The following is a 21,029-nucleotide window of genomic DNA, read 5'->3' on the forward strand; positions in this document are numbered from 1 at the left end:
GCTTGGGATTGTTCAGTAAGTCCTGTCCAATTGTGGAATCACATCTAATGTTGGGCACAATTTCCTGTGTTTCACAAGCATGGGCTGGTTAAATACAGTCAGTACTCTTTTTTATTCATTTATGGGATGTGGTCGTTGCTGGCTAGGTCAACATTTATTGCCCAATCCATGTTGTTCTTGAGAAGGCAGTGGTGAACTGCCTTCTTGAACCGCTGCAGTCCCTGGGGTGTAGGTACATCCACAGTGCTGTCAGGGAGGGAGCTCCAGGATTTTGTCCCTGCAACATTAATGAAATAACAAAATATTTTCAAATCAGGATGGCGAGTGACTTGGAGGGGAACTCCCAGATGGCGGTGTTCCCAGGTATCTGCTGCCCTAGTTTTTCTAGATAGTAGCGGCCATGGGTTTGGAAAGTGCCGCTGGTGAATTACTGCAGTGCATCTTGTAGGTGGTCCACAGTGCTGCCATTGTGCGTCACTGGTGGAGGGATTGAATGCTTGTTCTGAAGAGCTGAAGGGATGTGCTATTTGATACAATGCACCAGCCATTGGGATGTACAGCCTATGTACCTGACATCACACCAGCACTTTCATATACCACATTAATTCTGTTAGTGGAGAATATGGGCGGCACAGTGGTTAGCACTGCTGCCTCACAGCGCCAGGGACCCGGATTTGATTCCCGGCTTGGGTCACCATCTGTGTGGAGTTTGCACTTTCTCCCCGTGTCTGTGTGGGTTTCCTCTGGGTGCTCCGGTTTCCTCCCACAGTCTGAAAGATGTGCTGGTTGGGTGCATTGGCCATGCTAAATTCTCCTTCAGTGTACCTGAACAGGCGCCGGACTGTGGCGACTAGGGGGATTTTCACAGTAACTTCATTGCAATGTTAATGTCAGCCTACTTGTGACAATAATAAATAAACTTTAAACTTTACCACTGGTGTTGTATAGTAACAACGTGAAATAGCTAACATCACTTGTTCAAAGGTTTGAGATTCCTTGCCCTCCCAGCATAATGTGAAGTAGATCGGGCACTTTTCAGGACCAAAAGTGGTGGCCTTAGACCCAGTCATGAGTTTGTGTGATATCCAGTGAGCAATGATCTGAACAGCATAGCCATTATTCTGCAGGCTGGCTTTTATGTGCCTTATTTCAGCATCAAGCTTGCACAGTGAGCTTGGACCCAATGTTGGTGTTGTAGGATGGGTGGAGGTTCATGTGGAGCATAAACATTGGCCGATTTGGCTGTCTGGCCTGCAAATTCAATGTAATGAAGCCAACAGCAGCAGCAGCACCATTAACAGGCAATCACTGGTGCAAAATCATATAAAGTAGCTGGACTCGTATGATCCTTGAACTTCTGAGAATTTTATATGAACATTTAACTTGACTTACAAGATGGTTTTAATTGTAAGCCTTTTATATCCAGCCTCCAGGTACCTTAAACTACCCAAAATACAAGGGTTGCATTGAGCTTGGTGTCTTGAATGAGAAACTGATTAGTTTATACAACTTTGAAAGAATATTCAACATCAATACTACAAAAGACAGACCGTGTGAAAGGTATGGAGCATTTAACACTGTATGGTTTAAAGAAAATATTTTTAAAAATTATTTCATATGAAATGTTCAACTTTTAAACAATATTACATTTATATAGCACCTTTCACAGCCTCAGGACATCCCAGAGCACTTTGAAATGTCAAAAGCACAGCTGCCAATTTGCGCACAGGTCCCCACAATCAGCAATGAGATAAATGGCCAGATCACCTGCTTTTAACCATGTCGGTTCAGGTGTAAATCTTGCACCAGCATACCATGCTCTTCTTCAGTACAGTTCCACAGGTTTTCTTCCATTCCATTGAGAACTCAGACTTTGTTTAATAGCTCATCCAAAAGCACTGCATCAATCCTGGTGGCGAGGTGTTGGTCTAGATTATGTGCTCAGGTCTCTGTACTGGGACCTGCGTCCATAGCTTTCTGATTCAGAGGAAAGAGTACTGAACTACACAAGATTCTTGCCGGCATTTGGAGAGGCTTTCTCACACATTAAATTAGCAGTGGATATGAATGTGACTCCAATCCAGAGGGGCAGGTTATAGCTTCAGTTCTATTCTCTGCGGGCCCCATTGATGTAGGGAATTCAGAACTGGTCTTCAGGGTTTTGATACAACAGTGGTCATTTTGAATCTGTAATGATTACAGTCTAACCTGATCTTGAACCACCTATATTTCTTTCTTTTACAGATATAAGCCAAATAAGGAACCAGGAAAGGATAGTTTTTATTTTGATGGAACTGGATATGCATTAATTAAGTTGGATGGTTCTCCACGTGAAGCAACAATTAGTCAAACCATTAAAATTTCAAGCAAAAATGCTGTAATTTTATATATGGAGGGAAAGGTAAAATATTCTGCTTTTATTTTGTCTTTCCTACAACGTCAGTGTTGTACTAAAGTCCCCCATTGCCAACTATTATTTGGCCATTTGTGTACTCAAACTGAGAAGCGCATAGATCTCTCATGCCCCATTTCTCCCCATGTCACCCCATGTAGCATTGTGAATATGTGCCAACTCCCTTGTTCACATTTAGAACATTGCGCAACTACATCCCAGTGTCTGGATAAAGGCTGCGAGATAATCTGTCACAGAAGAACCTAAATTGGCCCACTGAGCCTTCTCTGCTCTGCCATTCAATACCATCTTGGCTGATTTTAGGCTTCAATTCCATTTTCCCACCCAATCATATCACCATATCCCTTAATTCTCTGAGAGTCCAAAAATCTACCTATTCCAGCCTTGCATACATTCACTAATGGAGCATCCACAACCTTCTAGAGCAGAGAATTCCAAAGATTCAGATCCCTTTTAACGAACTAATTTCTCCTCATCTCGGTCTTAAATGATCGACCTCTTGTCCTATCTGTGTCCCTGTGTTTTAGATTCCCCAACCAATGGGAACAGACTCTCAGTGTCTACCCTATCAAGCTCCCTCAGAATTCTGTAGGTTTCAATTATATGACCTCTCACTCCCGAGACTATCAGCCCAATTAACTCAGCTTCTTATCATTGGACGCCCCCTCATCCCAGGTACCAATCTAGTGAAGCTTTGCTGCACCACCTGTAATGGAAGTATATCCTGTCTTAAATGTGGAGACCAAAACTGCACGCAGTATTCCAAAAGTGGTCTCGCCAAAACTCTGTACAACTGCAGAAAGACTTCCTCATTCTTATGCTTCAACCCCCTTGCAATAAAGGCCAACATGTCATTTTCATTTTCGGGGGTTACGGGGATAGGGCCTGGGTGGGATTGCGGTCAGTACAAACTCGATGGGCCGAATGACCTCCTTCATAACTTTAGGGATTCTATGATTCTATGATTCATTCCCAATTCCTCGCTGCACCTGCATGCTGTCTTTCTGTGTTCCTTGTATGAACACACCCAGTTCTCTTTGAAAACCAGCGCGTAAAAGTTTCACACCTTTAAAAAACGTTCTGCTTTTCTATTCTTGCGACCAAAGTAAATAACATCATATTTCTCTACAATGCATTCCATTTGCCATCTTGTTGCCCACTCACTTAACCTGTCTATATCCCTCTATAGCCTCTCTGGGTCCTCTCCACAGCTTACCTTTCCACCCATCTCAGTATCATCAGCAAAGGGAGATACATTATTCTCTGTTTCTTCATCCCAGTCATTAATATAGATTGTAAATAGCTGAAGCACAAGTACTGATCCTAATGGCATTCCACTATTCACTGCCTGCCAGCATGAAAAAGCCCCGTTTAGTCCCGGTCTCTGTTTTCTACTTGTTAATCAATCCTCTGTCCACTGATATATTACCCCCAAATCCAAGAGCCATTTTCTTGCCTATTTACCTTTTCCCTTTTGGAAATCCAAGCAAACTATATCTAAGGGTCCCCTTTATCTACCCTACTTGTTGCATCCTCAAAAATTCTAATAACTTTGTCGAACAAGATCTCCTTTTATTAAACCCATCTCGACTTGTTCTAACCATGCTATGCTTTTCTAAATGTATTGTTAAGGCTTCTTTAATAATAGATTCCAGCATTTTCCCAACAACTGATGTTAGGCTAAGTGGCCTGTGGTTCTCTGTTTTCTCCTTCCTTTCTTAAAAAAGCAGAATAACATTAGCTAACTTCCAATCTGATGGAACCATTCCCAAAACTAAGGAATTTTGGAAAATTATAGCAAGTGCATCCATTAACTCTGTAGCTATCTCTTTTTAGCCCCTAGGGTATAGGCCACCAAGTCCATGAGGTTTGTTCGGTTTTAATCCCTCAATGTTTTCCAATACTTTATCTCTGATATTAATTTCCTCAATCCTTTTAGCATCTCTGTCATTTCATTGTTCCCCACTAGAATTTCATCTGTCTCTGTTTCTAAGGGACCTACTCTCATCCTTTTTATATACTTACAAAAACTCTTAAAATCTGTTTTTATATTTTTGGTTAGTTTACTCTCTTTGTTGCATTTGAACACAGGTCAATTGGCGCCGTGGACAAAGACACTCATACTCTCAAATTATTGTACAACAGATCTCCTTTATTGTACTCTGCGTTACCACAAAGTATCAAACTGTACTACAAAACATAAGCGCGCTAAGCATCAACTCCATTACACACAAAGTAACAAACCTCTGAACTACTTTGTTATACATAAAGTATCCAAAAGGTATCAGAACTTCACAAACTATCCAAACTCACAACTTAGACTTAGATATACTACCCGTGGAAAGGGAACAGATCAGATTCCAATCTATAAAAAAAGCAAAATACTGCGGATGCTGGAATCTGAAACAAAAACAGAAAATGCTGGAAAATCTCAGCAGGTCTGGCAGCATCTGTGGAGAGAGAATAGAGCCAATGTTTCAAGTCCAGATGACCCTTCGTCAGGACTCGAAACGTTGGCTCTATTCTCTCTCCCACAGATGCTGTCGAACCTGCTGAGATATTCCAGCATTTTCTGTTTTTGTTTCAGATTCCTCCTAATGGGTTTTGTTCTGGTGTCTCTGAGGGGCAATAAATGCTGAACCTGCCAACATTGCCCTCATCCTGTGGGAGAATTAAAAGAAAGGTGAACCCATCCCAAATTTGTAGCCTATTCTCCAATTACTTTGGCTCCCGGTCTAGCAAAGCCTCAATTTTAAAATTCTCATCCTTCCAAAATCCTTCATGGCCTCGCCACTCCCAATTTCTGGAACCTCCTTCAATCCTTCAGGATCCCTCTGCTCAAATGCCTTTATGCATCCACTATTGACCCTTATCTGAGGAAGTCTCCAAAGAGGTGTGGGTTAAGTGGATTAGCCATGGTAAATGTGTGGGGTTATCGGGATAGGGCAGAAGAGAGGGCCTGGGTGGATGCTCTTTCAGAGAGTTGGTGCAGACTCGATGGACCAGATGGCCTCTTCCTGCACGTTGGGAATCTATTTTGGTGGCCATGCCTCAGCTGCTGGAACACTAAGCTCTGGAATGACCTCCCTAAATCTCTTGGCCTTGCTCTCCTCCTTTTTGGCCCTCCTCAAAACCTACCTCTTTGACCAAGATTTTGGTCACTTGTCCTAATGTCACCTTACATGGTTCAGAGTCAAATTTAAATGTTGTTTATAACCAGACTTGCTGTTTGTTTTAGAATGATAGCTGTGCTTTAACCATTGAGGATGGAAAATTGGTACTTAGATGTGACCTCAGATCCAATGCACCCAAGAAGAATGAATCAGACTCACCACTAGATATCAGCGAAGAGATTGTGGTAATTATGCTTTTATTGTTGTTTACATGAAGAACAAATTTCTGCTACCTTATAAATAACAGATTAAATAAAATCTGTCTATTTTGTGATTGTATTACTGAGTTATTTAGCACCTTTCGATGTAATTAAGTAAAAGTGAATAATTGATGGCTGCAAATAAATATAGGCACCCTTTAAAGATGGTGCCCTGAATTCAGTGCAGCTGGGTTTTGCCGCCATGTTGAGACCACGCCCACTTGCATGATGGTGTGAAACACACCCCCTTGATCATTTTAGGCAGTGTCGTAAGATCTGGAGAGAAAACTGACCTTGCCAATTTTTGGTAAAATTCTCCTCACAATGTCAAAATATCCATGATATTCCTTGTAAAATATATCTACTAATATACTTTGGATCTTAACTTTTAAGCTCTTTGGGTCCAGGGGTGAAGGCAGAATGGCAAATGGATGCTAAAAACAGCTAATGTGCTGGCTTCCCTGATCCATCTGGAATCCAATTCAGTTTTTAGATGCTAGATGGGAAGTCAGCAGAGTATCTGCCTAAACAGATAGCTGATCCAGATAGTTAATGGTCACTTAAAGGAGGTTGACAGAGATTTTCCAGTTGCCTTCAGTTTCCTGCAAGCACAAGGCCCTTGTTCCCTGGCACAGCCCACTGGTATAACCTGAACATGACACTCTTCTCCCGAAGCAAGGCACTCATCTGAGCTCCTCTGGGAGATCTGTTCACCAGGTGCACGCCTTGGGAGATCAGTTGGGTTTCATGCCAGTCTGCCCTCATGCAGACGAGAATGGATTTTCGTACAGGGGAGCATGATTGAGACTCAGAGGCCTGATAATTATATGCTAATAAATGGAAATCAAAATCGGGAAACACTTTACGTCGCTGACATGGGGAGAGGACAATTGCATCACACTTTTATGTCAGTGTGAAACATGATTTGAACATCTTGCAAAATTTTCTTCTTCTGTCACTGAACCTATCCAAAGAAAATGGGAGCACAAAATCTTAGGCCATTGCATCCTAAAGACTGTACCTCCAACAGTGCAGCACTCCCTCAGAACCTTTATGCTAAATCCGGTGTAGAACCTGAATCCAGAATTGTGTAACTTGGGAAGAAAGATTGTTACCAGCTGAGTCAATTACAACATAACTTCCTATTCCTTTCTCCTTCATGTACTTATCTAACTTCCAGTTAATGCATCTATGCGATTCACCTCATTCCACCCCATCGGTAATGGTTTCCACATTCCAACAACTCTCCCAGTAAAGAGGTTCCACCTGAATTCTTTATGACTATGTTATATTTATGGCCCCTCGTTCTGGTCTCACTCAGCCATGTTTTCCACAGCTACCATATAAAACTCCTTCATAGTTTTAAAAATCTCTGTCAAATCACTTCTCTTTACTGAAGAACCTCATCCTGCTGAATATTTTATGATAGCTGTACCTCTCAGCTCTGGTATGAACCCTGTTAATGTTTGCTCTTTCTTCAGTGCGTCTCTGACCTTTTTTGTAGTATGAAGACCCAGAAATGTGCACAGTATCCTTTCTGGTCTCATCAGGTTTCTATATCATTTTAATATAACTTCTCTGCTTTTGTGTAGTATTTAATGCATTATGTTCCCTGAAAATGAAGTTTGCTTTCGTACCATGTCCACAGTTTTTGAGATGCTAAAAGGCATGTTCATGATACTCTTCTTCCTGACAATATTCCAAAACTTCTTATGAAATACCTGAGTCTAAAAATACTTTTCAGAGGCAAAAGGATTTTCTGAGTAGTCAAAATTTTCCAAGTATACTTTTAGCTGAAGGGAAACTAGCATTATTTTAGTTTTCAACCATTATCTATTAGTTAATAAGTTCTATGGTATTTGTATTCAAACTTACAATTTTTTCAATTTCCATTTAATTTAAGATTCGAATGAAAATGCACAAACTAAAGAAGCGTATTGTCGTTGGTTTCAACTATAAACATTATCTAGATCTGCCTGATGCTTTTAATGAGTTGAATTTCACTCATTATCACCTTGGAGGAATACCACCAGACCGTAAGGAAGGGTATGTTGATGTGCTTTTTTTAAAGGAAGCTGAATGAAAGGTAAAAATATTTTAGCCTGTACAAGTTTTTTGACAGTAGGAATAGTTTCAGCTTATAATGAGATAACTGTGCAGTATGAAAATAAAAATCAGGCCCCTCAATTTCAATGAGGAAATCAGTCTCTGTAGCTGTAACTTTGGCAGGAGGGCAGTGGAAACAAATTACCCCAAGGGAACTGACGCGAACAAATTCTCCACCCACTGTTTCTTACCATTCACCAGGGTGTAGTACCAGATTTAGAGGTGCCGGAACTCCTGGAAAATGTGTTGGTCATATCATTTCTAAATCTACTGTTAGGTTGTTTTCTTATATCTTAATTTTTGGTCCCCAAAAGTTAGTAAAATTATGCTTTTTAAGTGAAAAATGTTAGTGCTCCCACTGCCACTAACCTCTTTTTGACCCCTTACTGCAACAATATCCTCCACTCTGACTGCACACCTCCCGCCCCAACCTCCTCCTCTAATCTCCTGCCCAACACCCCAGCCCCACATCCCTCCCCAACACTCCCACTGCACTCTCCAACCACCCCCATCCTCCACCTCCCCCACCGCTCATTCCTGAAAACTCTCAAACCTCTCCAGCAGCAGTACAGCAATTAATCAAATTGACTTAACACGGTGGCTTCAGAAAAATCAGAATTTTTATTTTCAAGCCGGTCTGTCAGGTCCTAAGCTCTGGCTGCTCAATGTGGATAATGAGAACATTATTCAAAACCAGCTTGTCCAACTTTTTCACTAGGGCCATATTTCCATTACTTTCCCCCACGGGGGCTGATGAGCAAATTTTGGAAAGCTAAAGTTCAGCACAACTTTAAACTGAATTTCCTCTAACACTGAGGACACTAAACGCAGACTGGGTGACCACTTTGCATAACACCTTCACTCAGTTCACAAGCATGACTCCGACCTTCCTGTCGCTTGCTATTTCAGCTCAACATCTTGCTCTCATCTCGCATGTCCCTCCTTGGCCTGCTGCAGTGTTCCAGTGAAGCCCAAATGCAAATTACTGCAGATGCTGGAATCTGAAACCAAAAAAAAGACCAATTAGACATGTTAAAGCCCTCTGAACTTAACATTGAGTTCAGTGTTAAGCTGGATGGTGACCTTTTTCATCCATCTTTTATATCCCATACATTTCTTGCTTCTATGCAAACCCCCTCCTCCACTGGGCCATCTGTCACATGTTCTTAAGTTTTGCTACGTCTTTGTTGCAATCTCTCCCAACTCCCACAACGCCCCCCCCCCCCCCAATAATGCTGACAGGAAACGTTTTCCCTCCCAGTTTTTTATGAGGTTTATCTGTTTTTGAGCTTATTGACATTCATTGTCTAGATTCATATACTCAGAAGTGCCATCGGCAGCGAATGGCACTGGCTGTATAATCATACCCTAGTGTGTGATTACCTTCATGAATGGAAGAACAAGAAATGGAGTTAGGAAGAGAAGATTCAAAGGTGAAATGACCATGTTAGCTGAGGTGTAATGAGCTCTCCTTATTTCACCCAGTCATACTGATTAGCCGGGAAGCAATAGTTTATTACACTTCATTGAGATATTTAAAAGCTGAAGCATCTCACTTTCCAAAATTACAAAAGCCTGTTGCATTTGAAAATCATCAGCATTCGCTAACATGTTAATGTGAGTTAAAAGCAGAAGCTGATGAGTGAGATTGAGTAAGAGGAGACTCATATGGAGCATAATCATAGCATGGACTAGTTGGGCCAAGTGCTCTTTTGCTGTTATGTAAATTATGTCTAATTCTATTTGAATTTTTCATTCTAGATTAAACATGCCTATAAAAACATCAATGCGAGCCTGTGTGAAAAGTCCTAAAGCTAATGGTAGAAACTTAGATCTATCCAGCGAAGTCACTTTTGGTGTTAGTAAAAGCTGCTCGCCTTCACTCTTGGTGAGTTTCATATTAATTTCCTGCTGATGATCAATAATAATGAATATCTCAAAATAAAATACCAAGTACCTCTGGCTAACAAATTATCTAAAAATCTGTCGTCTGGAAGACTGACCAGGATTTTCTGATCCTGCCCAGGACAATGCCCACCATTGGCATTGGAAAATCCCACCCAGTGACCTCATTTCATCAGAAATATTTTGCAGCATCATGATATCTCAACCAATTTAGTTCTCTCGAAGTGTAGTCACTATTGTAACACTGGAAAATATGGAAGCCAAACTGTGCAGAGCAAGCTCCAGCAGACAACAATTGGATTGTAACTACATAATCTTAAAAGTTTATTTATTGATGTCACCAGTAGGCTTACATTAACACTGCAATGAAGTTACTGTGAAAATCCCCTAGTCACCACACTCTGGTGCCTGTTTGGGTACACTGAAGGAGACTTTAGCATGGCCAATTCACCTAACCAGCACGTCTTTCAGACTGTGGGAGGAAACCGGAGCACCTGGAGGAAACTCATGCAGACACGAGGAGAACGTGCAGACTCCACACAGACAGTGACCCAAGCCGGGAATTGAACTTGGCCCCCTGGCGCTGTGAGGCAGTAGTGCTAAACATTGTGCTACCATGCCACCCTTAATCTGTTTTAGTGATGTTGATTGAGGAATAGATATGAAGCCACAAACTCTGCTCATCTTATTAATGGGAAAAGGTTTAGATTAATTGTATATCTCCTGAAAAAAGGTTGATGAGGTTGGGTCTATAGTCATTGGAGTTTAAAATAATGACAGATGATCTTATAGAAACATAAGACCCTGAAGGGACTTGATAGGATGGATGAAGGAAGAATGTTTCCCTTTGTAGGGGAGACTAGAACTAGGGGACACAGTTTAATAAGAAGAGATCTCCTTTTTAAGATAGAGGTGAGGATTTTTTTTTCTTTGAGGGCTGTTAGTCTGTGAAATTCTCTTCCCTCACTGGGTCATTGAATTTATTCAAGGCTATAGATAGATTTTTGATAGACAAGGGAACTGAGGGTTATAGGGGCACAGATAGGATAGTGAAGTTGAAACACAGCCAGATCAGCTGTGATTTTACTGAATGACCGAGCAGGCTTGGGCTGAATGGCCTAACCTTGCTCCAAATCCTTGTGATCTTATAAATACGTATGAATATTAATTTCTTAAGTTTCCTATTTATTTGATTAATTAATCACTGCATGTTTTATCCAAGTCTTTTCAGAAATAGTCTTAATGATTCATTGGTACATTCACATTGTTCTACTCTGAGCAATTAATATGGGTAAAAGCTTGGTAGTCACATGAGACTAAAATGTTTCTGAAATCTTGAAAAAATTAGAGGAAACACATAGATTGCAATATGTCAGCCTCTAGCCTATCCATCACTTAGTTCAGACTTGGTTAAGGTTTAATAGATTGGTCCCTGGGATGAGGTTGCCCAATGATGAGCAGCTGAGTAAATTGAGCTGATATTCTTTGAAGTTCAGAAGAACGAGAGAGGATCTCATTGAAACATACAAAATTCTAAAGGGTCTTGGCGTATGGTAGACACAGAGGTTGTTTCCACTGGCTGAGAAATCTAACCCACAAGGGCACAGTTTCAAATAAGAACACAATCATTTTGGACTGAAATGAGGAGAAATTTCTTCTTCAAAGAGATGTGAATCACAGAGGGTTGTGGATACTCCATTTAAGGCTGGATAGACAAATTTATGGTTTACCAAGAGTTGTGAGGAGTTGGTAGGAAAGTGGAGTTGAAACCCCAAAATCAACCAAGATCATATTGAATGAAAGACCATGTTTGAGGGACAATATCATCTACTCCTGCTCCTATCTCTTGTGTTTTTACTATAAATAATTGTACAAAGTTACATCAAATACAATTTGTTAAGGAATTCAAGAACATCACTGTCTAGAGTGCACTGTCTTAATATGTGGTGGAAGCAGATTCATTAGTAACTTTCAAAAGGCTATTGGATAAATACTTGGAAAGGAAAAATTACAGGACTGTGGGGAAAGAGAAGGTGAGTGGAACTAATTTGAATAGCTCTTTGAAGAGCTAGATCAGGCACGATAGGCCAAATAGCCTCCGATGTTGTATGCTATCTAACATAATGTTTCCTAATGTTCTTTTTGTCAGCTGGTCCGTACTGCCTACTTTAATGGAAGTGGATTATTGGGCCTTTCTGCAACTAACTTCTCCTTCCCTGAAAAGTTCCATGTTGGATTTGGTTTTGCGACAAATCAGTTGAACAGTCTACTGTTTTCTTATGAAAAGGTAAGAAATCTAGTGAGTGGTTTGCTCTGCCCAACTTATTTAACAAGTCACAAAATCACACAGTGCAGAAGAGGCCCTTCGGCCCATTGAGTTTGCACCAATACTGGAGAAACACCTGACCTAATCCCATTTACCAGCACTTGGTCCATAGCCCTAAATGTTATGATGTGCCAAGAGCTCATCCAGATACTTTTTAAAGAATGTGAGGCAACCTGCCTCCACTACCCTCCCAGATAGCAAATTCCAGACCATCACCACCCTCTGGGTAAAAAGGTTTTCTCACATCCCTCATTAAACCTCCTGCCCCTCACCTTGAACCTATGTCCCCTCATGACTGATCCTTCAACTAAGGGGAACAGCTGGTCCTTATCCACTATGTCCAGGTTCCTCATAATCTTGTACACCTCGCTCAGGTCGCCCTTCAGTCTTCTCTGCTCCAATGAAAACAACCCAAGCCTATCCAACCTTTCTTCATAAACTTAAATGTTCCATCCCAGGCAGCATCCTGGTGAATCTACTCTGCACAACCTCCAATGCATTCGCGTCCTTTCTATAATGTTGCGACCAGAACTGTACACAGTGCTCCAGCTGTGGCCTCACCAAAGTTGCATACAACTCCATCATGACTTCCCTGTTTTTGTAATTATGCCTTGATTGATAAAAGCAAGTGTCCCACATGCCTTTTTCACCACCCAACTAGCATGCCCTTCCGCCTTCAGAGATCTATGGACAAACACGTCAGCCTATTGTTATCCTGCAGCAAAGTAGCTCAGATTTTCTTTAAAAATATTTTTTTCTCAAAATTGAGTAGTTTATACACATGAATAATAGAGACATTATGATCTCAAAGGAGACTGTTAACTTTGAAAAATAAAGTTGAACTCCTAGTTATTAACTGCGAGTTATACCACAAGGTTCCATATTTTAACTAAAAACTTTCACTGTACTAAAGTTAAATCATAGAAATCATAGAAACCCTACAGTGCAGAAGGAGGCCATTCGGCCCATCGAGTCTGCACCGACCACAATCCCACCCAGGCCCTACCCTCACATATTTTACCCGCTAATCCCTCTAACCTACGCATCTCAGGACTCTAAGGGGCAATTTTTAACCTGGCCAATCAACCTAACCTGCACATCTTTGGACTGTGGGAGGAAACCGGAGCACCCGGAGGAAACCCACGCAGACACGAGGAGAATGTGCAAACTCCACACAGACAGTGACCCGAGCCGGGAATCGAACCCAGGACCCTGGAGCTGTGAAGCAGCAGTGCTAACCACTGTGCTACCGTGCCGCCCAGTTAAACCTTAAAGCAGTTAAACAGAGCAAGTACTACTAACAGCCTGGCATTTCCTTCCATTGGCATCTGATCAAGCAATCCTCTAACTCTCCTTAAGCGCCTATTGTTTGTGGACACCATGGACTTTACTGCACTCTGACTTAGTGATTCCAACCTAGAAATACTCCGAGAATAGAATTTTAAGGATGATGAGGTACCTCCAACTCTCAGAAGCTGACTGCAATTTAATGCTCACTTGAGCATGGATTGGCAGTGTGCAGGACCTCTGCCCTTGGAAGGAAGTGCCATCCATGAGAGCTGTCAACCAATCTGATTGTCTGACAGCTCTCTAACTCATCCAGGCACAGCACTGCAGTGGCCAGAAGAAGTACTGAAGTGATCTGCCTGGAACTAAGTCCCGGGACTGTGCTCAATATAGGTCTTGAGGGTCTTGGGTGCCCTGGGAGATCTGAAGGGGTGGGGGGTGAATGCGGCATCGGGGATAGGCTGGTGGGTGGGGAGCTATTGCCTGTATAGAGTAGACAGTGAAACTAAGCAGGAGCTTGTGACATCACCATCAAATCATGTGATTGACTCTTAAAGCTATCATGCAGCCACTTAAATATATAACACTGTGGGAATGTCAGAAATGCAGCTGCCAATTGATCCATAGCAAGCTCCCACAAACCAGGTAATGACCAGATTAATCTTTTTTAGTGAGATTGATTGAGGGATAAATTTTGACCCATGTGGGAGCAGATTCAGTAGTAATTTTCAATAGGGTATTGGATAAATACTTGAAAAGGAAATAATTATGGGACCATGGGGAAAGTGAAAGGGAATTCAACTAATAGGATAACTCTTCCAAAGAGTTGGCTCTGACACAATGGGCCAAATTATTTAGACACACCATTGAGGTATTTTCTAACCATCTGAGAGGGCAGACGGAGCCTCAGTTTAACATTGTATCTGAAAGTTGGCACCTCTAGTAACACAGCACTCCCTCAGTACTGCACTGGAGCATGGACCTGGCTTTCCTGTTCAAGCCACTAAAGTAAGACTTTGAACACAACACCTTCCTAGTCTGGGATGAGAATGTTACTCACTGAACCACAGCTTACACCTAATTAGTGAAAAAGAGTGCAGAATCTTCTCAACACACATAGTAAATTGTACTCAGAGGTTTTAACTCATTGCTATTAATTTTCAGCCTAATGGTGTCATTGCCTTGTGATCTCTGCATCTTAAGTAGGTCTCTGTCTGCTACAAATGGGAGCCTCATCCATCATTAATATTATGCTGGTCTGAGGAACAGTGGGTTGTGGAGGGCTGCTTTAATTTCAGGATTTTAATTCCCACCCAACATTTTCCTGTCCGATGGGGTGATTGTGGAAGTCAAGGTTTCAGGCTTTGTATAAGAGATTTTAAGAAGCTCTTTGATGAGATTTTAAAGTTTATGTGTACCATAGGTTATCAACCAAACTAAAATATTTGATTCCATTTTGTAGGATAACTTTGAAGTTTTACTGGAAAATGGCAAAGTGAAGGTTAATATTCTGGGACAAGTCCTAACGTCTAAAAGCTCTTTCAATGATGGTGCCAGCCACTATGTATCAATCCAGAGGAGAGGAGATGGGTATGTTTCTTACAATTGCTTTTTCATGTTTTATCAATTGCGAGTCTGTCTCCTTTTGTAGAGCACAGGATAGCGGGAGATGGTGGCTCAGTCATAATGACACTGGAACAGTAATTCAGAGGCTCAGGCTATTGCTCATGGGATGTGGCAGCTGGTGGAATTTAAATTCAATTAATAAAATCTGGAATTGAAAGCTCGTCTCAGTAATGGTGACCATGAAGCTATCATCAGTTATTAGAAAAACGCATCTGGTTCACTAATGTCTTTTAGGGAAAGGCAATTTGTCATCCTTACCTGATCTGGCCTACATGTGACTCCAGATCACATCCAGACTCTGGACCCACCTCTGAAATGATCTCACAGGCCATTCAGATCTTAGGCAATTAGGAATGGGCAAGAAACAAAAGAATAAGTAAGAGTAGACTCTTAGACCATAAACTACACCCACACAGCACACCGAAGATACATTTCCTGCAGGAGAAATACTCCCCATAGGTTGTTTTCAAAACATATTATTCAATTTTAGATTGCATAACAGCTGAGAATTAGGAATCATCTGGTTAGGATTGAGTTGGCGTATTGGACCCTATTCTGGGCACCATACTGTAGGAAGAATAGTCATCGTCATAGATGTTAAGGCCCTGGAGATGTGGAGAGGAGATTAACTGGAATGATACCAGGTATGAAGGAATTCGCTTATGTGGAGAGATTGAAGAAGCCAGAATTGTTCTCCTTAGAGCAGAGAAGCTGAAGGGGAAGTTTGAAGGAGGTTTTCAAAGTCATGAAGGATTTTGATAGGGGGCCCGATTTTACCAATTGGAGCCTAAGGGCGGGATCCGGGCGTAATACGGATCCGAGCCGGAATCCTCTTTGCAGCGCGCCCATACGCGTTTTGCCGGCTCCGGCCCGATGCGCGCTGTCGGCGGTGCTTAGCACTGGCGGACCGATCTGAGTTGTGAACTGCGCATGCGCAGTTCGAAAAAAATCCGAAGCAGCGCGCCCGGGCGCGAAATACAAAACAGCAGAGAGAGCAGAGAGGGGGAGACGGATGGACTTGGGAGAATCTTGCAAACTGCAAATAATTGTGCTGCCTAATTATCTATGAGAAAGGTAATTAAACTACAGTGTCCTAGTGAGCAAGTAGAGACCTGTATAATACATTTGTGATCTGTAACTGGATTGTTGATGTTCAAATGTTCAGAGTCCTGCGGTGAACTTGGGAGAATTGTCCCCGTGGTGGAACTTGGTTGGAAATAAGATTCAAGGAGATTACTACATCTGGGAAACCAACCATAGTGAAAAGAAGTTTGTATTGGCAACTCTTCTCTCACATTCCATGGCAGATGTGCCCCTACTTATGACTGTGACTTGCATGGGCAACGTTGGGTGCAGCTACTCTGCCTCTGGAGCAGCCTTGGATCCTTTGTCATCTTGTTTTCATCTGAACATTGCACAGAATTAGAGGAATCCCCTTTGGAAGATAATGTCAAAATTATAATCGCAGGGACTAAAAACCTGACAGTCAAAAATCTGGGATAATATTCCAGAACATGGGTGGGGGGATATACATTTTGAAATATTATCCCAGATTTTTGACTGTCAGGTTTTTAGTCCCTGTGATTATAACTTTGACATTATCTTCCAAAGGGAATTCCTCTAATTCTGTGCAATGTTCAGATGAAAACAAAGGATCCAAGGCTGCTCCAGAGGCAGAGTAGCTGCACCCAACGTTGCCCATGCAAGTCACAGTCATAAGTAGGGGCACATCTGCCATGGAATGTGAGAGAAGAGTTGCCAATACAAACTTCTTTTCACTATGGTTGGTTTCCCAGATGTAGTAATCTCCTTGAATCTTATTTCCAACCAAGTTCCACCACGGGGACAATTCTCCCAAGTTCACCGCAGGACTCTGAACATTTGAGCATCAACAATCCAGTTACAGATCACAAATGTATTATACAGGGCACTACTTGCTCACTAGGACACTGTAGTTTAATTACCTTTCCCATATATAATTAGGCAGCACAAAGAGGATGCTACACGTGGGAGAACACGGTAGCACAGTGGTTAGCATTGCTGCTTCACAGCTCCAGGGTCCCGGGTTCGATTCCCGGCTCGGGTCACTGTCTGTGTGGAGTTTGCACATTCTCCTCGTGTCTGCGTGGGTTTCCTCCGGGTGCTCTGGTTTCCTCCCACAGTCCAAAGATGTGCGGGTGAGGTTGATTGGCCAGGTTAAAAATTGCCCCATAGAGTCCTGGGATGCGTAGGTTAGAGGGATTAGTGGGTAAATATGTGGGGATAGGGCCTGGGTGGGATTGTGGTCGGTGAAGACTCGATGGGCCGAATGGCCTCCTTCTGCACTGTAGGGTTTCTATGATTTCTATGACTATTTGCAGTTTGCAAGATTCTCCCAAGTCCATCCGTCCCCCCCATCCTCACCCCCCCAACCAGAGATCCATCGACAGTCACAGCCCCCCCATGCCCCCCAGCCTCCCCAGCCACATGCAGCACACAGTCACAGCCCCCCCCCCCATGCCCCCCAGCCCCCCCAGCCACATGCTGCACACCGTCACAGCCCCTGGTAACATTGGAAGGCTGCAGCAGTGCTATCTGCACTGTGTGCACACCTTCAGCCTGAAGTGAACTGCAGTGCTAGGATCCAGCTGCACAGCAGGACCCGAGGTCCGTGCTGCCACACGGACATCGGAGTTCGTGCACAGCAACAGCCCCCCCCTCCCCTCCACACACTCGCAGAGACACCATGGACCCGGGACAGTGGAATGGCCGCGACTCAAGACACACGTAAGTACCAGGGAGCCTCCGAACGCAATGCGCCTACCTCCTCGCCAACCCTCACTGAGGAAGTGCCAGCTTCCGACTTTTATTTACCAGGTCGTTAAAAACGCGGACACGGATTGGGCCGCACGGTGGTAAAGTGGGATTTGGCGGTAGAGTTGGGCGCGCACTTCATTAAGTCGATTTAAATGCATGCAAATGCATTTAAATTGGCGGGCCGGGCCTGCGCCCAAATCAGGTTGGTAAAGCCGTGCTCTGCTAGGAATTGCGTGCGCACCACGTTAAAGGCCCAACGCCCAACTTTACCGCGATTTTGCGCCCGAAAACGGGCGCGAAGCTTTGGTAAAATCGGGCCCAGGGTGAATATTGAGAAACTGAGCAAGATTTTAACTCAAAACCCATCCAATTGCATAGAGTTAAAATCGGGCCCACTGTTTCCAATGGCAGAAGGGTGAGTAACCAGAGGATACAGATTGAAGATAATTCCAATGGAGCCTGAAGAGAGATAAGAGGAAAGTTTTTACACAATGAATTGTAATGATCTGGAATGGGCTGTCTGAAAGGATGATAGAAGCAGATTGAGTGGTAACTTTCAAAAGGGGAGCGGGTCAGATAAAATATTTGCAGGGTTATGCAGAATTATCGGATAAGATATTGGGTCAGATGACCAAACCTTGGTCACAGAAGTAGATTTGAAGGAGTGCTTGGAGGAGAAAAATAAGTTAGAGGTGAAGAGATGTAGCAGGAGAATTCCAGAGCTTAAGGTTTAGGCAACTGAATGCACCAATGGTGGAGCAGTTAAAATCGGTTAAAATAGATTTTAAAATATAAATTGTTATTTATAAATTCATGATTTGTAGGTACATTCCTAATTGTAACGATGTATAATTATTTTTCTGATGTTCTCTAATTTGAGTTATTGTTACCGTGTTTAATAGTTGAGGTGAATATCATAGATGCATGTGAGTGGAAGCTACGAGAGGGAGAAAGGGATAAAGGATATGCTGATAATGACATGTAGGGGGAAGGAAGAAACTCAAACATGTTTGGCTGTAGGCCTGACCTGTACATTCTATGTAATGTCCTTGTAGAAATAAATATTGATCATCACTTTTATGTTATTTACTTCTGCTGTTCTGTATTCACAACTTTGTTTTATTTTAGATCAAATTCCAGAGTCTATCTGAATATAGATGATTCAGATAAACAAATAACAGAATTACGATCGGCCCAGCCTGCCCCAAAAACCTCGGTATACCTGGGTGGAGACAAAGATAGAAGAAACTTTGATGGCTGCATCAGTAATGTCTTATTACAAAGGTAAATTATTCTCTCTCTCCATCTCTCCCTCTCTCTCAATCAACTATTTGACAAAGGACAAATGTAACTCATTTCAACTAACACTGAGAAATGTTAGTTCACTAGGAAGTTGTTGAGGTGAATAGCATTAATGGGTAACTAGATAAATACATGACAGGGAAAGGATATGTTGAAATAGTTAGATGAACTAGAGTAGGGTGATTTTTGTAGACCATAAACATAGACCAGTTTCTGTGCAGTTAATTCTATGTAATTGAGTGTTGATCGGTACAAAGAGTCTATGATAATACTCTTCAAATCTGGTTGACATTGAGGATAGCAATGCTGGAATATTTGGACAGAGTACTGCATTAATAATCAAATGTTCTTAACAAAATTATTGTCACTTCATCTAGTCTCACTCTCCCACCTATTGTCACGAACTAGCATGAATATGATGGGTCAAATGACCTTTTTGCTCTGTAACCATTTTGTGATTCCTCTTCCCAAGCATCTGAACATAAATGTTTGTCTTAACTCTGGTTTGCACCTTGTTTCCTTTGCAGGGCTTTGTTCCAGCACAAGCTCTCAACCCGTTAAGCTTGAAAACCATTTTAAAATTAAACATTAAAATGCATAATAGCCATCGGAGAACCCGGTATTTTGTACGCTTACTGAACTGCCCACCAAATTCGCTGGCTGTCTTTTGTTTGGAAAAGTGACTGGAGGAGTAGTCCCAGCTGATCTTTCTTTTAATGTGTTCTTGGGGTCTGTGTGACACTGGCAAGCTCACATTTATTGTAGCATAGTGTTTTCATGACCTGTTATTTATTCCTGGAAGTGGGCATGCTTTCAGGGCCAACATTTGTTGCCCCTAATACAACTCCAGTCAGCTAAGTCATTTCAGAGCAACCACATTGCTGTGGGTCTGGAGTTATATGTAGACCAGACTGGGTAGATCAGCCTATAACCTCTTAACTCAAAGGCAACAGTGCTATCAATGGAGATTACTCTTACCACAGAACAGGACCATATTATACTTCTATTATGTTTATGCTCAGATAAGACAATCTTGGGGAGTAGTGATAAAAATGACCCTGACACAGGGATGAATAAGGTTTGTTTGTATTAGGAAGTATGTATATTTCAGCTTACTTACATACTAATGTATCGTACTGGTTTACCCAAAGAATCCATTGAAAGATGGGACATTAGTAATGGTGATTTTCTAGAATACACTGATAAGATTGCTGCGCTAAACAAATGATTTAGGGCTGGAAAGAACTGATCACCACTCTCTCCCTTTAGGGATCACCACTTTCCCGCAGTTGAAAATTTGGCAATTTCTACTCAGGATGCTGGAGTATTTCTGGACATTTGTCCCCAACAGAGAGCCCCAGAAATGCTCATGCTAAAAGAAGGCAGAAAATGGAACGGCCAAGAGACAATAAAGATGAATAAGGTATGAAAACTTACTTGGTATTTACAGCAGCCTGAGTAAAATAATAATAAATGTATGTTGACGAAATGTTGTCTTTGTTGCAGAATGGAAAGAATCCTGATCATTCAATAAAGCAAAATGCAGGTCAAGAATCAAAAGGGTGTCAGTTACCATGGCAACCAAAAGCAATCACTGGTGCCTATCAATTTGGAGATTCACCGGATAGCAGATTGGAGTATGACTTTATTCCTGAATCATTTAAAGAGAGGTAAAATGAATTATTATTTTAGCACTTGTATTTAATTAGAAATCTATTGATATTAATGTTTAAATAACAGTTGTCACATTTCCAATGTTACATACTACCTGAGTGCCTCAAGTATTTAAAAGGAAGTACGTCATGTATTGTGTGGCTTGGTAGTTGTGTTAGAAAACAGAGCCCCAGCTGACTCTCACTGAGCAATACAACAAAAGGCACACCAATATACTTTAA

General features: G+C 42.0%; 1 protein-coding gene across 1 annotated transcript in view; it reads left to right on the plus strand.

The window, feature by feature from the left end:
- Positions 1 to 21,029, plus strand: part of lama3 (laminin, alpha 3) — a 458,111-nt gene that overhangs the window by 407,425 nt on the left and 29,657 nt on the right. Inside the window, exons 61-70 of the mRNA XM_078215598.1 lie at positions 1,427 to 1,560; positions 2,245 to 2,401; positions 5,652 to 5,771; positions 7,690 to 7,832; positions 9,654 to 9,780; positions 11,947 to 12,084; positions 14,873 to 15,000; positions 18,961 to 19,116; positions 20,404 to 20,557; positions 20,641 to 20,804. Of these exons, the coding sequence (XP_078071724.1) occupies positions 1,427 to 1,560; positions 2,245 to 2,401; positions 5,652 to 5,771; positions 7,690 to 7,832; positions 9,654 to 9,780; positions 11,947 to 12,084; positions 14,873 to 15,000; positions 18,961 to 19,116; positions 20,404 to 20,557; positions 20,641 to 20,804 (1,421 nt within the window). The remainder of the gene's footprint in view (positions 1 to 1,426; positions 1,561 to 2,244; positions 2,402 to 5,651; positions 5,772 to 7,689; positions 7,833 to 9,653; positions 9,781 to 11,946; positions 12,085 to 14,872; positions 15,001 to 18,960; positions 19,117 to 20,403; positions 20,558 to 20,640; positions 20,805 to 21,029) is intronic.

Source organism: Mustelus asterias, chromosome 7 (assembly GCF_964213995.1).
Source record: "Mustelus asterias chromosome 7, sMusAst1.hap1.1, whole genome shotgun sequence".
Lineage (NCBI taxonomy): Eukaryota > Metazoa > Chordata > Chondrichthyes > Carcharhiniformes > Triakidae > Mustelus > Mustelus asterias.